Below are 18,056 nucleotides of genomic sequence, written 5' to 3'. Positions count from 1 at the left end.
ATGATCGATAGATTCTTCAACAATTATTTACATACTCTGTAACTGTCCCGAAAGAGGTATTTCATATTACAAATAAACCGTCACCAAACTCTTGGTTCAAAAGAAACTTCTTCCATTGCTTATACCTTTATCTGTATTCAATGACTGGCTGCTGTAACAACCTCTGATCTCCTCCTCATAGATTTTTCATGAAAGTCATCTAATTTTATTTAGGCTTAATAGGGGGATGAAAGCCCTGACTGAGACAGCGATAATCGCTGAAACCTCTCATGAAGATGTATCCATTTGTCCTGACCACATGATTGGATATTCTCGCTCATAACTGTCATGAATGTTGGATTAGTGGATTCCTGCTCTCTAAGAGGGCAGCGATAATGCCTTTGGTTTGTTCTCAGCCGCATACTGTAGTGGTGGTGGGGCTAGATGGAGTGTTACATCAAATGCATTAACCCATTTTGACCTGAGATCAGATTCTAAAAATGTCTTCTACATCCTGACAGTTTTCTGAAAAAGCTATGTTTCTATGTCAGTCGTTCTTCGATTTTTCAAAAATAGCAGACCTACAAGCTCGTAGCGCGCCACTCGGTGGCGCGCTATGAGCTTGTAGATCTGCTATTTTTCAATAGCTAAAGCATAACATAATGCTAACACCAAAAGGGGTTCCCGCCCAAAATGCATTAAGCAAATACTTATGGAAATGCAATGCGCCCAATCTCTCTGTATGCTCAACGGTCAACATTTACACACTATATATTGTTTGTATTAAGGCCGAGTTTGCATATTACTGTTCTAAGTTAACTTAACCCATTCTGGACAGGAACGCTGTTTGGTGCGTTTAGCTATTGAAAAATAGCAGATCTACAAGCTCATAGCGCGGCACCGAGTGCCGCGCTACGAGCTTGTAGATCTGCTATTTTTTTGAAAATCGTGAAAATGTGGCGCAAATCTTTGAATATATATTCTTTCAGCGCAAACATTTAAATTAACTCAAATATTTGTTTCTGGACGGGGGTCAGCGGCCAACCACATATATTTTTGGGGGTCCTTGACATGAAAATGTTTGAGAAACATGGAGGTTTTTCAGAAAACTGTCATGATTTAGAAGGCATTTGTAGAATCGTCCTCAGGTCTAAAAGGGTTAAGGCTGAGTTTTTAGCAGATATTACTGTTCTAACTAAGTTAACTTAACCCATTGAGACCTGGAACACATCCATGTCACGTTAGCGTTTAACCACATTAACCATTAACCCATTTTGGGGCGGGAACCCCTTTTGGTGTTTTAAACATTGTTATAATTTAGCTATTGAAAAATAGCAGATCTACAAGCTCATAGCGCGCCACCGAGTGGCGCGCTATGAACTTGTAGGTCTGCTATTTTTGAAAAATCGTTAAAATGTGCCTCAAATCTTTCCGAAAATTGTCATGATTTAGAAAACTTTTTTTTTATAATTTCGACGTCAGGCCTGAATGGGTTAACACTGGGGAAAATAAAGGAAATGTTAGAGCTAAAGTAGAGCTGGTGGCCAGTGGTATTGGAAGTGGAACCAGTACAGTATAATACCAGTTAATCTCACAGGAGACTAAGAGGATCACGCTCTCTCTGTACACTAAGCCATTGTTATAACAACATACAGTAGGTCGACATCAAACAAGTAGGCTTATCAAAAATGAATCAGAGAGTTGGGTTTTCAAATAACACGCTGCCCTCGATCCACACACAGCACCAGTACATTTTCTTGCATGGACAAGTTGTGCAAGTAGTGAACTTTTAACAGTGTTACAGATCTCATTACATAAAGGCAATACATGTGGTATACTGTGTGTGTGTGTGTGTGTGTGTGTGTGTGTGTGTGTGTGTGTGTGTGTGTGTGTGTGTGTGTGTGTGTGTGTGTGTGTGTGTATGTGTATGTGTGTGTGTATGTGTGTGTGTGTGTGTGTGGGGGGGGGGGGGGGGGGGGGCTAGGGGGGGACCTGTGTTTGTGCTTGCGTGGATGCTTTAAGTACATAAATCAGCAAATACACAGTGTGCCGTGGCCCCACAGTGATGCATTATGGGTAGAAAGCAACCAAGGAGCCTAATCAGAAGGACGCAGCTTTCTCGTGGCTCCAATCAGCTCAGATGCACCGGATGTACAGTATGTTGTAATTAGTGGGACATGAAGTACCTTAATTCACGCTTCCTCTTTGACCCCAGTGTTTCATTTCACAACTGTAAATATGTTTTATGGCCCTCAGCTGAAAACATGACCAGAAGTGGGCAGTTGAGAATGTGGGTCAGTTATCTTGCGCAAGTGATTGCGATAAGAGAGTCGTCAGTCGCGCCATTATTGCAAATCGTTGGCTTTGTAGGACAGCGGTATTTAAAAAGGATCCCTGGCCAATAAGCCTTAAAAAGGATCCCTGGCCAATAAGCCTTAATACAGTACATGCAGTCCATACATTCCATGGAGCTAGACCACACATGGCCAAATGACATCGTCAACTTGCTATGGGCAAATTGTCCCGCTCGAGTAAAAGATGGAAGTATTTCTAAAATAAATAAAATATTGAAGGATTTTAGTTATATAGGGCAATTATAATTTATAAATGTACTGAGGCATAGTCTTATTAGCCAGGGATAATTTTAAGGATTTAGAAATAAATGCAATTTTCATACATTTTGGAGGGTTCCGTTTAAGACGATCTCATCCATATCAATAGATTCATATAGTAGATAACTGTCTCAGCATAGCGTCTGCCAAGTAGAGTAACTTGGCTGGGATGGTGTCTGTCTACAGTCTACTCTACTGTGAAAAGGACACAATTTGGAAATCAGACTGTTTCCCAATGTGGTCTGTGTCTGGAAAACATTTTCACATAATGCTCCTCACAATAGCACGAAGTTGCCCTTTATACCAACTCTGGTGCCATGCTGAGCATGCCTTCACAAACTGTCCTCAAAGCTTTCTTATCTTTTATCTCAATAAAACGTATTTTTTTTTGGACTGCGTACTACTATATTATGTCGTTGCTGTCGGGAGGAAACCTCATAACTCCATTTTCGAGGTTTTTGATATATTTTTGCCATAAATTGGTGATATTGAACACCCTTTACGTCTGTGTGTTGTTTCGAAAATATTGAACCAATGGAAAGTAGTAAAAAGTGCTTTGGACAAAACTTAACTCCATTGGACCCTCAAAATGTCTGCTAAAGCAACTAACTCCACCACCTCTCCCACCTCTCATGGAAGTAATTGACAATATATAAAGTTACAACACCAACGTTGATGAGGCTGTATTGCTAGGGTTTCTTAATTTCCTGACAAATGTATATTTTTCATTTCCTGAAAAACATTTTGGAGTTATGAGGTTTCCTCCCGACAACAGAGACAAATTATTATTATTATATATATATACATATATTAACCAGCTCAGTGGCCTTGTGGTTTGAGTGTCGGGGGTTCGATCCCCGGCCGGATCGTACCTCCCTGCTTGGCGCTCAAGAGTTGGATTGGGGGTAAGTCCTTGTGACATACTAGCGTGACATACTATCAAGCTGCCTCACGCTAAGGAAACAGGAGATATGCTCCTGTCCCTAATGAGCCTCATGGCTCGGCAAGGCTTACTTTACTACTATATAAAAAGCTGACGTGCAGGAGTGTAGTGGACATTTACTGAAGTGAAGCTAAACGTGTGAGTCAGCACTCTGAGACAAGTGGGGGACATCATCGATCGTTAACCTTTTAGAAGTCGTCATGGTGGCGTCACTGTTGTGTGCCAGAGAACCATGGCTTTGTACACAACTATGGTGATTCCTACGCACAAGCCTTCACAGCACACACACACACGCGCACGCAGTCACACACACACACACACAAGCACTCATTCTTTCCACCTCCGATCCCACAAACACTAGTCTTTATGCATGTTACCCATCACCACACACACAAACTCATTTTCTCTGTCAGTGTCCTCTGCACTCCCAGCCCCCACACACACACACACAGAATATGAAAGAATCACATGCACACACGCATACATTCCCACGCAGTCCTCTCATAATAGCCCCAGTCAGAACTTAAGGCCATTTGTGCTCTGTGGCGTTGGTAACTTTGTTGTGATGGCATAATAATCCCCTCTGTGTGTGAGCGGCAAGAGATTAGCGTGATGCTTACCTTGCAAATAGTCCGCCAGATCTCCACCATTGCAGTACTGAGGAGGAAGAAAAAAAAACACAACGTAATCACTCTCATTGATTCTATGAGGAACACTGTGTGTGTGACCAGAAGCACACGGGATTAACAAGATCATGCCGACAGCAAATGTTGTGTTTGAGGGCGCATGTACAATGTGTTCGTGTGTGTGTGTGTGTGTGTGTGTGTGTGTGTGTATGCGTGTGTGTACGTGCAACACATATGTATGCATGCATGCATACATACATACGCATGTCTCTGTGTCTGTGTATAATATAATGCCACGTTCATCAATTACTCGAATCTAACAAAAGGATGTGGCTTTATCATTCCTGACAACCTCTGAGAGGAGAGAGACTACATGAAAAGAAGGATGGGGAGAGTGCAGAGAGAGAGAGAGAGAGAGAGAGAGAGAGAGAGAGAGAGAATTTCGGCAATACTCTGGCTAAAATTGACTCACAATGGTGAAGGCTTATACTGTAGCCAGGCCTGGCTTAATGTACAGACTTTAGGGGCTGCAGATCAGGGTATACTAAGCTCGGGGGGCTGTCCAAAAAGGTAAGTAACAGTCCCAAAATAGTGCCGAACTATAGCTGTAAAACGGTGCCGAAACACATCAGCAGCACTCCTCATCCCGCTGGTGAAGCGAGTTTTCATGAGCAGCACCACTCGCTCACGAAAAGTCTGTCGCAGGGGGGCACCGAACCTGGTCGTAGCCCCGGGCACCACAAAGGGTTAATCCAGCCCTTCTTATAGATTCATATTAACGTCCTATAGTTCCTAACTTCCTACATGCCATTAGTTTATTGATTAGAGTTCACGCCTGATATATCACAACAACATTCCAGAACATAAATGTACGCTTCAATGTTGACCAGAAAGATTATCTTGTTCAAATAAAGAAACAGTCTTTTTTTGTAGCGTTAATGCAGCTGCTGCTGAAAGGGAAACAAATCCTACCTGAACAGCATTCAGAAGAGTATTGTGTTCCCCTGCTGTTCTCTTTCTAAACACATTCATATGATACTTATATTAACCTCTGAGTAAGACAAGCCCTTTGCATGAAGCGGAACTATCAAGAACTGGTGCACTGAACACATTTGGCAGCGGTGGCCTAAGGGTTAGAGGAGCGCCCTTGTTGCTGAAAGGTTGCCGGTTCGATTCTCCGGACGGGCAAGAAAAATCTGGGTGGGGAAGTGATTGTCATCACACACCCAACACAGCTGAAGTGCCCTTGAGCAAGGCACTGAACCCCCAATTGCTCCCCCTGGAGCTGTTGGGGGTCTGTCTGTCTGTGTGTTTCTATGTGCAGGGCGTTGCTGAAAATGAGCACCTGTGCTCAGCTACTTCCCTGGGTAAATAAATAATTTAAAAAATAAATGTATCTGTGTTACTTTTTTCTTTCTTTTTTTCTTTATTTTATTTTATATTTACAGACAGTAGGCCGACAGGAATTGGGGACAGAGATGGGGGTGACGTTGACATGCAGTAAAGGCCGTCGGGATCGGGAGTCGAACCCTCAGCACACTGCCAGACTGGATTACCAGCCAAGGTGCCTGGACCGCTGAGCCACGGCCCAGGCCATTATCTGTGTTACTTAAGAGTGTCCTCTAACAACCTCCATGTCTCGTTGTATGTTCTCTCCTTAGTTTGTGCTCCATGTTGCTCAGGTAAACTCTAGTATAAAGATTGGTATTAATCACAATGTACTACGTACTTACTGATACATTGTTGACCTTGAGTCATCTCAACAATCAAATCAATCAAATCAAAAAACACCTGTGACCTCATGACTAATGTTATTATTTGTCTTTCCAGGATGCATTTGAACCCTTTTAACCTCAAAAACAAATGTTTTTTTATATAGCTAAATTAGCCAATGCATCACATGATGTGAGCTTATAGATATTTTAGCAATGTTTTAAGTATAAAATACTGCTATAAAACACTCCCCTTCCCTTTAAACTCTTATATTATTATAGGTTGGGTATACATTCTTAGCTTGGTGTCACTGTAAAGCTTTCCAAAGGCTAAAAATAAAGGTTTCCTGAAATGTATTGAAATACCAGCCAGGGAAAGGAAGGCTGGTCTTGAATGGGCATATAACAACATGCCCAACTCCAGCTTGATTCGCTGCCAACAGTTTTGTTGAAAGCAATGAATTTAAGTAAATGTTGTATGTGCTCAGGTGTGGAAACGTTCTACCAGTGACTACCGCACTCCGTGACATGATTTTTTCCCCATTACCTCTTCCAGTCCCTGCTTAGGTCCCAACCCACTGGTTGAGACACTCTGACCTGGAGCACCCAACCCCCCCTGTCTAGTTTTCCATTTGTGGAGGCTCGCATGAAAACAATGGACACTGTCAAGCACAATAACACCACTCTGGGTCAAGGCAACATGGTCCCATGGTACACGCGTGCCCACACAAGTTATATTATCAACAGGTGGCATGTGTGTGTGTGTGTGTGTGTGTGTGTGTGTGTGTGTGTGTGTGTGTGTGTGTGTGTGTGAGAGAGGTTGAGATATTAATATGTAGTGAAGCAATATGCAAGAATACTAGGTCAAACAAACATCTAGGCTTCCAGAGAACAGAGTTCTTAGAAAATAGTGTGTGTGTACATGTGTGTGTGTGTACATGTGTGTGTACATGTGTGTGTGTGTGTGTGTGTGTGTGTGTGTGTGTGTGTGTACATGTGTGTGTACATGTGTGTGTGGGGGGGTTGTATTTGGAAACTGGGAAACTTGAGAAGCTGGTACAGTGTGTTTTATAGGCTGCAGGCAGTTTGTGGTGTTGTGAAACTATGGCAGAGACAAAAGGGAGACAGATAGAGAGTGTCTGGGAGTTTAGAAGAAAAGGAAAGCAGGAGAGCCGCCGTGCCATGGAGGGGACATTACAGTTGTGAACACTAAGCAAGGAAATAGGGAGCGTGAGACAGGAGCAGACAGACACTCTCCTCCTCCTCCGTGAGACAGGAGAAGACAGACACTCTCCTCCTCCTCCGTGAGACAAGCAGGATGGTAAAAAAACACACGGTCATGCATCAAAGGAGACTGAGAAGAACATTGAATATGTCCGAGTGCACATGTGTTTTCCTAATAAGCCCACGCACTCACCTCCATGACCAGGAACACGGAGTTAGGGGTTTCCTGGAAGAGAACACAGAGCACAGAATCAGTTAGGACCATTAATCACATATACAACGTCTCACATCCACCAACAAAAACATAACAGGAACCGCCCTGCAGCTCAAACCGCAGTCAGAAAACGACCAAAACGGTCATTCTGAAATCCACGTGGCCTCCAGCCAACATTAAGATACTGTAACAAAATCTCAGTGGGGGGCGGTTTGTTTGTGAGGACTGTGGCCGGGGTCCATGTGTTGTGCCAATCTGAGTTTTTAGTGGACTTGATATCTGCAAGAAGGTCGAAATGGATTGTCTGCCAACTGCCAATTCATGCCATCTTGCTGACACAGAAAACGCCATCTCATGCACCCTGGAGCACCAACACTGTTTGGAAATGTTGCATGTTGCAACGACGATATTTCAGTGCCAATAGAAGCTTGTTTGTTTGTTTGTTTGTGACTTTCTTTGGTATGAGTGTGTGTTCAGAGTACTGGGGTGCAGAGAATCATGACCACGTGACAGCAGTAACAGGTACCTTGTCAAGACGCTGGAACAAAGCCAAGTTATACAAGCACATGCTACTTGCTTCCACGTGTGTGTGTGCGCATGCGTGCGTGCGAATGAAGGTCTTTACGCACTTGGAATGAAACGAAAATGATCATATGCGTACTGTAGTAGTGTAGGTGATGCTTCTTTCATACAAGTTGGTATTTATTCACGGTGAAAAACCGACCACGTTCTGAATTTAAAAAAATAATTACGTTGCTTTATAGCCACGCAATACCGGTATTCGCATTATGTGTGTTGTAGTCTTGACATACATTTAAATGCAAAATTAATCATTATGAAAAAACGCCCCCAAGGAATTAGAAACATAGTATCTGTATGGTGTGTGCAGCAGGCCATCAATGTCACACTGAGTGCATATCTCAGCTAGCAGGTCTGACTAGGTTCCATATGTACGTATGTATGACTGTACGGTGTGTGCGTGCGTGCGCGTGTCTTACAGATTATACCGTATAGGTGTATAGTATAGGACTATGTGTTAAGGACCCGCATGTTGTGTGTGTCTGTGTGTGAAGTGTCAAGTTGAGCTATCTGTGGCAGATCAGGTACCACACCATGTGCATCATGTTCCTCAATATCACCAAGGCCATAGAAAAACTACACCTGTAGGACGGACTACATATCCCAGCAGTCCCTGGAGGGAGCCTGATTTTTTGCTCACAGTAACTCACCAACTCATCACATAAGCTACACCGAGCTATCATAGGTCCTGTCTTAAATTAATGATAACCTACTTGATTTGAGTGCATTATGTTGCTTATTTTCTTGCTCCTGTACCATCTTTGACTTCTAAAATAACAAAATTTCCCCTCTAAGATTCATAATGTTCTATATCTAATATCACCACAGAGATAACTTGTTGTGTCCAATCCACAACATAGCATCACCAGTAACAACAGTGCATTGTAGGGGCTTCTGTTTTTCATTTAGTACAGCAGTTTGACAGGCACGACCAAACGCTAACGGCCGACAAGCGCTCCTCCAGACATGTTTCAGCTGTTTCCTGTCATGTGACCACCCCGTTACCCAGGTCCACGAGGACTGAACCAGCTCCACTCATTGGCTGGTAAAGCAGCTCCATCCTATCCAATCCCATTGCTGGAAGGGCAAGTAATGGGCTGTACTGGGAATCGATGAGCCACACTGTGATGCTTTGGTTTCCTGCTGGTTATTATGGGGGATGGGCAAGCTGAAAGCACGGCCTGCCATTATCCACTGGGAGAGTGAGTGTGCGTGTATGCGTGTGGAGGGGGGGGGGGGGGGGGAGTGGGTGAGCATACTGGGGCCAGTGAGAGAGCGATTACATAAGAGGGATGTGTTCAGCAGTCCAATGTGGGGGGAAGGGAAAAGTCGTCACGGGTCAGACTGGAGGAGATATTAGTTGTGTCACATGCCTCCCCAAGTACCCCCCCCGTTCACTAGTAGTCTCGCACCCACCAACACAAAACACACACAGACCCCCTTTGAAAGCATAAGGATTCAGCTTTGAATCCAACTTTTCTTGAATGCCTTGTATTTTTTTCTGCCTTTGGTTTTCCTGTCTCTCCACACTGACTAATCCGAAGCGAAAATAATTCTAAAACTTTTGTAGCTGTCTGTCCAGTTGGAAATACCACTGCTGAGAAATGCAAGCACACCCCGATGACCCCGATGTACTTCTAGGAAGAACTGCTACCCAAACCGGGGGGAGAAAACACGGCTATTTCAGTCAGTGGGGTTCATTGAGGACTCGACTTGCTGGTTTTTGTTGTTGTCCTCCTCGGTCTCCGAGTTCATTTGTGACCAAATTTGACGGGGGGACTGCCATTGGATTTTTTTTGAATTTTCGTTTTCGTTTCATGTCACATGAAAGCAGGGAATCATAGCTTCAAATTGACATATTGGTTGTTCAGTTTGACCAGCCAGTTTTGGAGATATGGCTTATAGAGTAATGTCTTGCAGAAAACAGCGAGTTGAGAAAACAGGCTTGAAAGGTTCACTTCTGTGGACTCTAACATTACACCTAGCTACATGTTTAAGCATTTATGTCATATTTACATGCTCTAGTATGTGCTATTAACACCATGGAGGCCCGGGGCGGAGATCTCTGTCAAGTTCAAGGTCATGGTCAAGTGCCCAAGCCGGAGATTGATGATAACAAAACTGTTCGCATCGCTCTAGAGCCTAGGAGCGCTTGTTGCCCGATCCGATGACGTGTCAAACAGTGACACGTCATCGAAAATGTTCCCTGCCTGTTTAGCTGACGAAAACGAAAATCTTAAAACGATCATAACTCCCGATCTAAATCATCCTGTCTAATTCTGAAAAAAGATTATGTGTTAGACGGCGCTCCGCGGTCCAGTCGCTAGTCGTGATAGATTTATTCTTGTCTCCCGTTGTTGTCGATCGACTCTAGAGTGGTGTGGCTATTGTGTTAGCTGCTACACAGACATGCACACCAACTTCCGGTGCGCCGGTAAAAGTGGTCCGGGCGCTATAAATGATGGGCACATGGATTAAATGGATTAAATAGGTCCGGGCAAGCAAGGTGTTAATTAACTCATTTTGAAAATTTTGAATTTGGTGGAATTTGCTGGAATTTGCACGATGGCAGGATCTCAGTCAAATCTGGTCACATTTGGATTGGTTGCTCTCCAATTGCATAAGCATGCGAAGCATTTCTTTGAGAGGCAGGTGGTACAACGAGCATACAGGCCCTTCTAGGTGGTACAACGAGCATACAGGCCCTTCTAGAGGCAGGTGGTACAACGAGCATACAGGCCCTTCTAGGTGGTACAACGAGCATACAGGCCCTTCTAGGTGGTACAACGAGCATACAGGCCCTTCTAGGTGGTACAACGAGCATACAGGCCCTTCTAGGTGGTACAACGAGCATACAGGCCCTTCTAGAGGCAGGTGGTACAACGAGCATACAGGCCCTTCTAGGTGGTACAACGAGCATACAGGCCCTTCTAGGTGGTACAACGAGCATACAGGCCCTTCTAGGTGGTACAACGAGCATACAGGCCCTTCTAGGTGGTACAACGAGCATACAGGCCCTTCTTTGTGTATAGGCTCAGCAGAAGTGGAGCAGGTGCGAAGGTAACGCCACTAGAACTTAGAACCGTTTACTGTACATGAGAGAGAGAACGTTGGCTTTAAACTTACACAGAGGTTAGCATCACAGTACACAGCATTCACACACCGCCCGTTATATAACTTTGCCAAATCAACAGGACTTTGGACTTGGCTTGACTGGCATACTGCCAATCACAGCCAGATAAAAAAAAAACAAGTCTTTCACAACAGAAATGCTATAAATATATACTCCACTTGTCACCATGCAGGCTTCATGGACACAGCACACACACAGACACACACAGACACACACACACACACACAAACACACACAGACACACACACACACACACTCTCACGGTTCCATTTATAAACCATTTAACAATTTGACTGCGTGTCACTCTTAAGGGGTTTGAATGCGACGGTGATGTTGTTGGGTTGAAGCTCGCTCGATTAGGTTGATTGTGAATGGCAGCACTTGATCTCCGAGGCAAATCAACACAGTATTCCTGTGCACTAATTACATCACATAGGAAATGGTTGGTGAAGGTCATGAGGTCATATAGAACTTATTTCTTAGGGAATAGGAGTGGTGGATAGAAGATACCAGTGTGCAGTGCGTGCGTGCGTGCGTGCGAGCGTGCGTGCGTGCGTACATGTTTGTACATGTCCCCCCAACCATATGTGTGTGTGTGTACATGTCTGTACATGCCCCCCCCCCAACCGCTAACATGCTGTCTTCATCAGTGTAATATGTCAAACTCACAGATGTTATAGTTCATTTCCAAAGCGATCAAATTATTTTGTGCAATTTAAATGGTCAGCTAGATGATGATAAAAGGTATGTGAATACCAATGATAAGTAGGGCCTACCATTTCAGGAATTGTTTACTAATGAATTACATTGTTTCGGTACTTTGGCGTTTCAACTTTTAGCATTCCTACTTTCTCTAATGTTAACTCTAAACAACTATCCACTCTCTCTCTCTCTCTCAATTAAATGAAGGTGGAGTAAAACTAAAATGCACTAAATCGCGGCGAGTTGGTAAACTGGCGAGGTCTGCGGATACCGTTGGGGGATGGGGAAGGTTTGACGTATAACAGTGACATGTGATACATACTAGTCATTCCATGTTCGTAGGAGGTTCAAGGTTCAAGCCAAGGTGGTCTTTGTTGGTATATATTGTGTACATGTAGTCTACATAATACCGGTAGTAAAATGCATTTTAGTTCGGCTCCTGAGACATTTTCTTGATATTAATAAAGGAAAAAAAGAAAATAAATGTATATGCCACTATATATATATACACAATGTATACACAACATACGCAGATATACACAACAACAGGAAAAGATAACTATAGTGGAGGGAGAACAGGGTGGATGGATGGATGTCAGACAGATAGTCTGGGTCAGCATCAGGGCACCGACACAGAGGGAACAGTCTGTTGCATTTGATTCATTTTGTTTTGGGTGTGGCAGTAGCACAAGTACACACGCATGCACAAACGAGAACACACAAACACAGACAGGATGCTTGTGCGCACGTGCACTGCGCGTGTATAATTTGTATATACGTCAAGACACAGTCATGGTTTTATGGTGCCAACTTAAAGGGGCATTCCACTCATTTTCAACATTTTACTACTGTATGTCATTAATATACCTTATAGCTGTTGTGTGGAAATAATAATAAGTCCCCCCATTCTGTGTTTCCTAGAACTGTAATTATGAAAAAAAATCATTAACATGGTGAAACACATCTTGATGACATCATCAAGATGTGTTTCACCATGTTAATGATTTTTTTCAGACCTCTAGTTCTAGGAAACACAGAATGGGGGGACCTTTTATTATTATTTCCACACAACAGCTCTAAGGTATATTAATGAATGTTGAAAATGAGTGGAATGCCCCTTTAAGTGGGCCAAGTCTTCCTTGCAAAATATATATTTTTATTCTCAGTAAAAATGTTAACTATTTAAAATAAGGGTTAAATATATTAAAAAATAAATAAAGAGGACCCTGCTCTGGACATTAGGAACACATTCTTGGCCCCTTGTATGTGTGTGTGTGTGTGTGTGTGTGTGTGTGTGTGTGTGTGTGTGTGTGTGTGTGTGTGTGTGTGTGTGTGCGTGTGCACGCACGCTACACTCATGTCTTTAATAGACGTTAAGGGCAGAAAGCCAACACACAACTGAACTTTGTGCACCGAGTTTTCTAGGAAATATCACTGAGCCAACCCCTCCTCCTGAAAGACTCCAAGAACTACCAGCCCTCTCCGTCTCTCTCCCGAGTCCCTCCCTCTCTCTCTTTCAAGATACACATACTCTCTCTCTCTCTCTCCCTCCCTCACTCAACATTATGTCAATCCCCTGCCCCCACAACCACATGCTCTCTAAGAAATTAGATGGGAGTCATGGGACACGTGCGCACACGCAAGCGCACGCACACGCACGCAAAGAAACAACACAAAAGAGGCCCTTTCTCCAGACTAGAACACAGTGTTCCATTTGTAGGAGGTTCAGGCGTTGTTTTGGAAGCTCAGGCCCATGCATGCGACTACCCGTACACACACCCCATGACTCCACAGCTTCATAAACAAACCTCACCTCCCTCCCTCCATCATCTCTCTTACTCTGTGACGTTCTGTTTTCCTGACATCAAGTTTCCTCATCGTGTGTCTTATCTGGTCTCCGATTTCGGACGGCGTGTGTTCCGGGATTCAAGTACAACTTCGTGGAGGAACATTCACGGGCACCTGAAGACTCAAGCCATATTGTGCGATATCTTTGCAAGCAAATGATGTAAAAAATAATCAAATGTATTTAGTGCATACAGACCCTTTTCTCTTTGGCTACTATGTACTGTATGAGGTGTCTGGGTTGTGTACAGCGAGGGCTGTATGAAGACAGGGAGCCCTAGAAACTCGACACTCTGTGATTACAGCCCTCGACCTCGCTCCACTATGTCTCGCTCAAAGCTCCCGACTCCATGAAGACAGAATGACGTAGCCCACGGTTTCCCAAACAGTGGGTCAAGACCCATTCGTGGGCCATGGACCAAACATTAAAATCTGTAATCTGTAAAATGCTTTTGTTGCTGTAATAATCATGTACATGTTGTTTTAAGACCGAAAATAAGCTAAGCATTCATTCATAAATACAAATAATTGTATACATTTTAAAACAATTCCATAAAATACAAAAAATATAATTAAGAAGTAGTGAAAATAGCTGATCTATACAAGCTTGCTTGATTTAACATGCTAATGTTAAAAAGCAGAGCTCCTACAGCATAGCACAGCATGCTGTGTAATCTCTCGATTGACACTTGCCTTTTTAGTGCAGGTCAATTTCAACCGAGAGGTTGTTTTTTTTGTTTTGTTGGTCTCTGTGGTATTTCACACAAAAACAACGGCTAGGTTATAAAGAACCTGTTTCCAGAGGTGCCTGGGGAGCATCAGCGAGTCACTTTCATCCCCATGTTAATGAACGCTGCCTGGTGTTCCCACCAGCTGGGCCTGCAGCGTGAAGTGATCTCTTGACTCACAGTCACTTTGGTCGGATCTTCTACAATGGTGAAGCCAAATTAGATTGATGATCTTACTGTTTGTGTACCGTTTGTACTTCCTTTAGCGTCTAGGACCTAAAATAACCCTAAACGTTTGTGTGGTGTGTGTGTGTGTGACGCCGTGTCACCTGCGATCATAGATTTAACTAGATTTAACTGGGTGTAACTACGGCACTGATTCCAAAACCCATTTGAGGGTCACAGACATTTTTTTATGGGTCACGCCTCATGCCACATCCACAGATGTTCTCACTTCTCACCATTGATCACTGTGATCACGTATTTGAAGTGTCAAAAGCATAATTCAGGTGTCGTTATGAATTATTGACATAATTATTATGTTCCTTATGTTTCCGTTTTCAAACGACTGCACAACTACTGAGCTGTGAAGTCAACATGAAAAAAATAAGTATGCAATAATACTGTAACAAATGAAATGCAGTAGGCATCAGATACAGCCACGGTAGCCCAAGATTTTTGTCAATGGAGGGTACAAAACCGCGCTGAGAGACGCAGGCTCTAAGCTACACGGCAGGCTGGTTGTGAAAGTGCAAGATGAGGGCATGATAATAATGCATTATGCAGAGGTGTGAAGATGAGCGTCCGCTTGCATCTAATGTGAGCCTAAAAATCACACGCCGCACAAAAGGCTGTGTGCAGTAGAGCTACTCTCAGTGTTAACAATTAACATTAAGTAGTTACACCAACACTACGGCAACATTGTGTGACCACGTTAGTCGCTACACATTCACACACTGGGTGTCACTTATCGATCCGTTTTAATTGTGTTTGTTTGTTTTCTTTATATTCATGTTGTTGTTATCCACAGTGTGTGTCTAGCTGGCTGCCAATAATAATGCAACCCCTGCATGCGTGCATAGTGTTGTTGTACATATGCTGACAGAGAGTTGAAGTCCCAGCTCCCACCTCCGCAAACCCTCTCTCTCTCTCTCTCTCGTATATCATCCTGCCCTTTCCACCATCCACTGATAGTAATGGGTACAGAGAACAGCCCTGTGGTGTAAACGGTTACAGGAGCCCACCCACTAGACGGAGGACAGAAAAAGGTTTATAACAATACCGATCCACTCTTAAATAGGTGACCCACTTCCCGTCTCACTGGACAAGAGCTGTGAAGAAGCCGCGCTGACCTAGTAGGAGAAAGGTCACACATGGGCCCCCAAGCATGCTTGCCATGATGCAAGGTGGAAAACCCAATGCCCTGAAGCCAATGCCCTGGCCTAAACTAAACCCTTCATCCAAAGGAATGCGGTCAACAAGCAGCTGCTACACTATCCCCAAGTTCAGCACGAGTGACCAAAGTGGACCATGCTTGTTGTCCACACCGTCATGTTTTTAGTCCTTGAAGAGGTCAGTAGTACTCAGCTAGCCTTGGATTTCAACCATGGTTTTGTAGGTAGGCAACCTGGGTAACACATGCAGGGCCTAACCTGCATCAACATACCAGTTGGTGCTGCTTAACAACCCATTTAGACCTGAGGACGATTCTACAAATGTCTTCTAAATCTTTAATAACAGTTTTCTGAAAAACGTTCTCAAATGTTTCTATGTCTCAAATGTCAACGACCCCCAAAAATATATGAAATTGACCGCCGACCCCCATATGAAAATATGTTGTTCCAGGGACCCCACCCACAGAAGCAAAGATTTGAGTTAAAAACGTTCGCTCAGAAAGAATATATTCAAAGATTTGTGCCACGTTTTCACGATTTTTCAAAAATAGCAGACCTACAAGCTCATAGGTACTTGGTGCCGCGCTATGAGCTTGTAGATCTGCTATTTTTCAATAGTTAAAGTATAACATATAAAACACCAAAAGGGGTTCCCGCTGGAATGGGTTGGAGTCCCATTCCAGCCAATTTTACTTCCTGCTGGGGTTTACGAAAGGCAATATGGGTAAAAAGCAAAAGAATATGTGACGAAAAGGAAAATGTGTGAATGAGTGCAGGACTGGGGGTGAAGGACAGAGAAATATAAGCTACCAACAGACCTCTGTTACATTCAGAGAATGAATACACAGCACCACAAACAAATACTGCTGCTCCCAACAACAAGGGAGAGAAATTCTCTCCATTCTCTCAGAGAATGGAGAGAGTGAGTCAGGGAGAAGCCACAGGCTCAAACAGCACTTTTAGTGTCAGCAGACTAAAATAGAGGGGGGGGGGGGGGAGAGAAAAAAACAAAAACAAAACACAACACAAGGAGCTGAGGAAACCAAACGACTGCGTTACTGTGTGTGTGTGTGTGTGTGTGTGTGTGTGTGTGTGTGTGTGTGTGTGTGTGTGTGTGTGTGTGTGTGTGTGTGCGGCATGCATGGCGTGCACAGGTGCATGCGTCTCTTTCTCTGATCTCCATATCCAGCTATGGCCTCTCCTGGTTTGTGGTCTGTGTCAAAGTGACAGCTGCTGTTTCACTTCATGACGATGAGGATGCTGATATAAACACACACACACACACACACACACAGACAGACAGACAGACAGACAGACAGACAGACAGACAGACAGACAGACAGACAGACAGACAGACAGACAGACAGACAGACAGACAGTACACTCTCTGAACGACCCCACATTAGTATCACATGGCTGCCCTGTCTTTATGAGGCCATGACATCAGTGGTAGTGTTGCCATGACCGCTTATTATAAGCGACTTTGGTCTTGTTTTTCTGTGAAGTTGCTTTTAAATAATCGGTAGTTGTGGTTTGGGTTTATTTTTTTTGCTTGTTTCTAAAGTGTAGTTATTTGCTTACCGGTAATTAGGCTTGTTTCCTAATGTTGTTGGTTCTCAAACATTTTCATATTTCATGTCAAGGATGTAATGTAATTGTCCACACCGACCCCCATCTGAAATATGTTTTGTGCCAGGGACCCGCATACCAGATTTGTTTGGAAAATAGCTGAGGAATATTACATGTAAATTGCTCATTTGTGGAGTGGCTTCTTTTGGGCTTGCTTTCATATAGACCTGGTCGCTTATTTCTATCGCAAACTCTGGCAACACTGATTAGTGGCACTGATGCAGCTATGGAAGCAGGGGTGGAGTGGAGGGCCGGATGGTCTGGTCCCTGGGGCTGTTGGAGGCTTACGCAAATACAGGACATATTTCCACTTCAAGGCAGTACGTGGTGGAAGAAGTACTCGCAATTTTGTACTTACGGAAAAGTATCAATACTGCGATAGAGAAATACCCTGTCGTGCTGCATTCCCATGGAATCAGGCAAGCGGTAGACGGCACGGAACGGTTAAAAGATTCAATATTTTTAACATTGATGTGCCGTCTGCCGCTACCGGTTCTGGCTGTCATGCCGTCCTGTTCCGTTTACCGTCCACTAAAATGACTTCAGGTTGCCGTCTACCGCTTGCCTGATTGCATGTGAATGCAGCATTACAAGTAAAAAAGTCCAGAATTCAAAATATACTTGAGTAAAAGCACAAACGTATTGGCATCAAAATGTACTAGTAGCAAAGGTAAAAGTACTCACAATGCATGTAGTGGAGTAGAAGTAAAAGTATTGGAAATTGGAAATACCCCAG

General features: G+C 43.6%; 1 protein-coding gene across 3 annotated transcripts in view; it reads right to left on the bottom strand.

Moving 5' to 3' along the window:
- The window catches only part of ulk2 (unc-51 like autophagy activating kinase 2), a 55,757-nt gene that overhangs the window by 28,705 nt on the left and 8,996 nt on the right, over positions 1 to 18,056 (bottom strand). For all 3 annotated transcript variants that reach the window (XR_013791173.1, XM_079514819.1, XM_079514820.1), the window contains exons 4-5: positions 7,290 to 7,322; positions 4,155 to 4,191 (exon numbers count right to left, since the gene is read on the bottom strand). Coding sequence is in view for 2 of the 3 variants with exons in the window: in XM_079514819.1 (XP_079370945.1) it covers positions 4,155 to 4,191; positions 7,290 to 7,322 (70 nt within the window). In the remaining variant the exon portion in view is untranslated. The remainder of the gene's footprint in view (positions 1 to 4,154; positions 4,192 to 7,289; positions 7,323 to 18,056) is intronic.

This window comes from Electrona antarctica (genome assembly GCF_951216825.1).
Source record: "Electrona antarctica genome assembly, chromosome: 11".
Taxonomy (NCBI): domain Eukaryota; kingdom Metazoa; phylum Chordata; class Actinopteri; order Myctophiformes; family Myctophidae; genus Electrona; species Electrona antarctica.
Note: the sequence above shows the minus strand (reverse complement) of the source record. Positions and strands in the feature narration are given on the sequence as shown.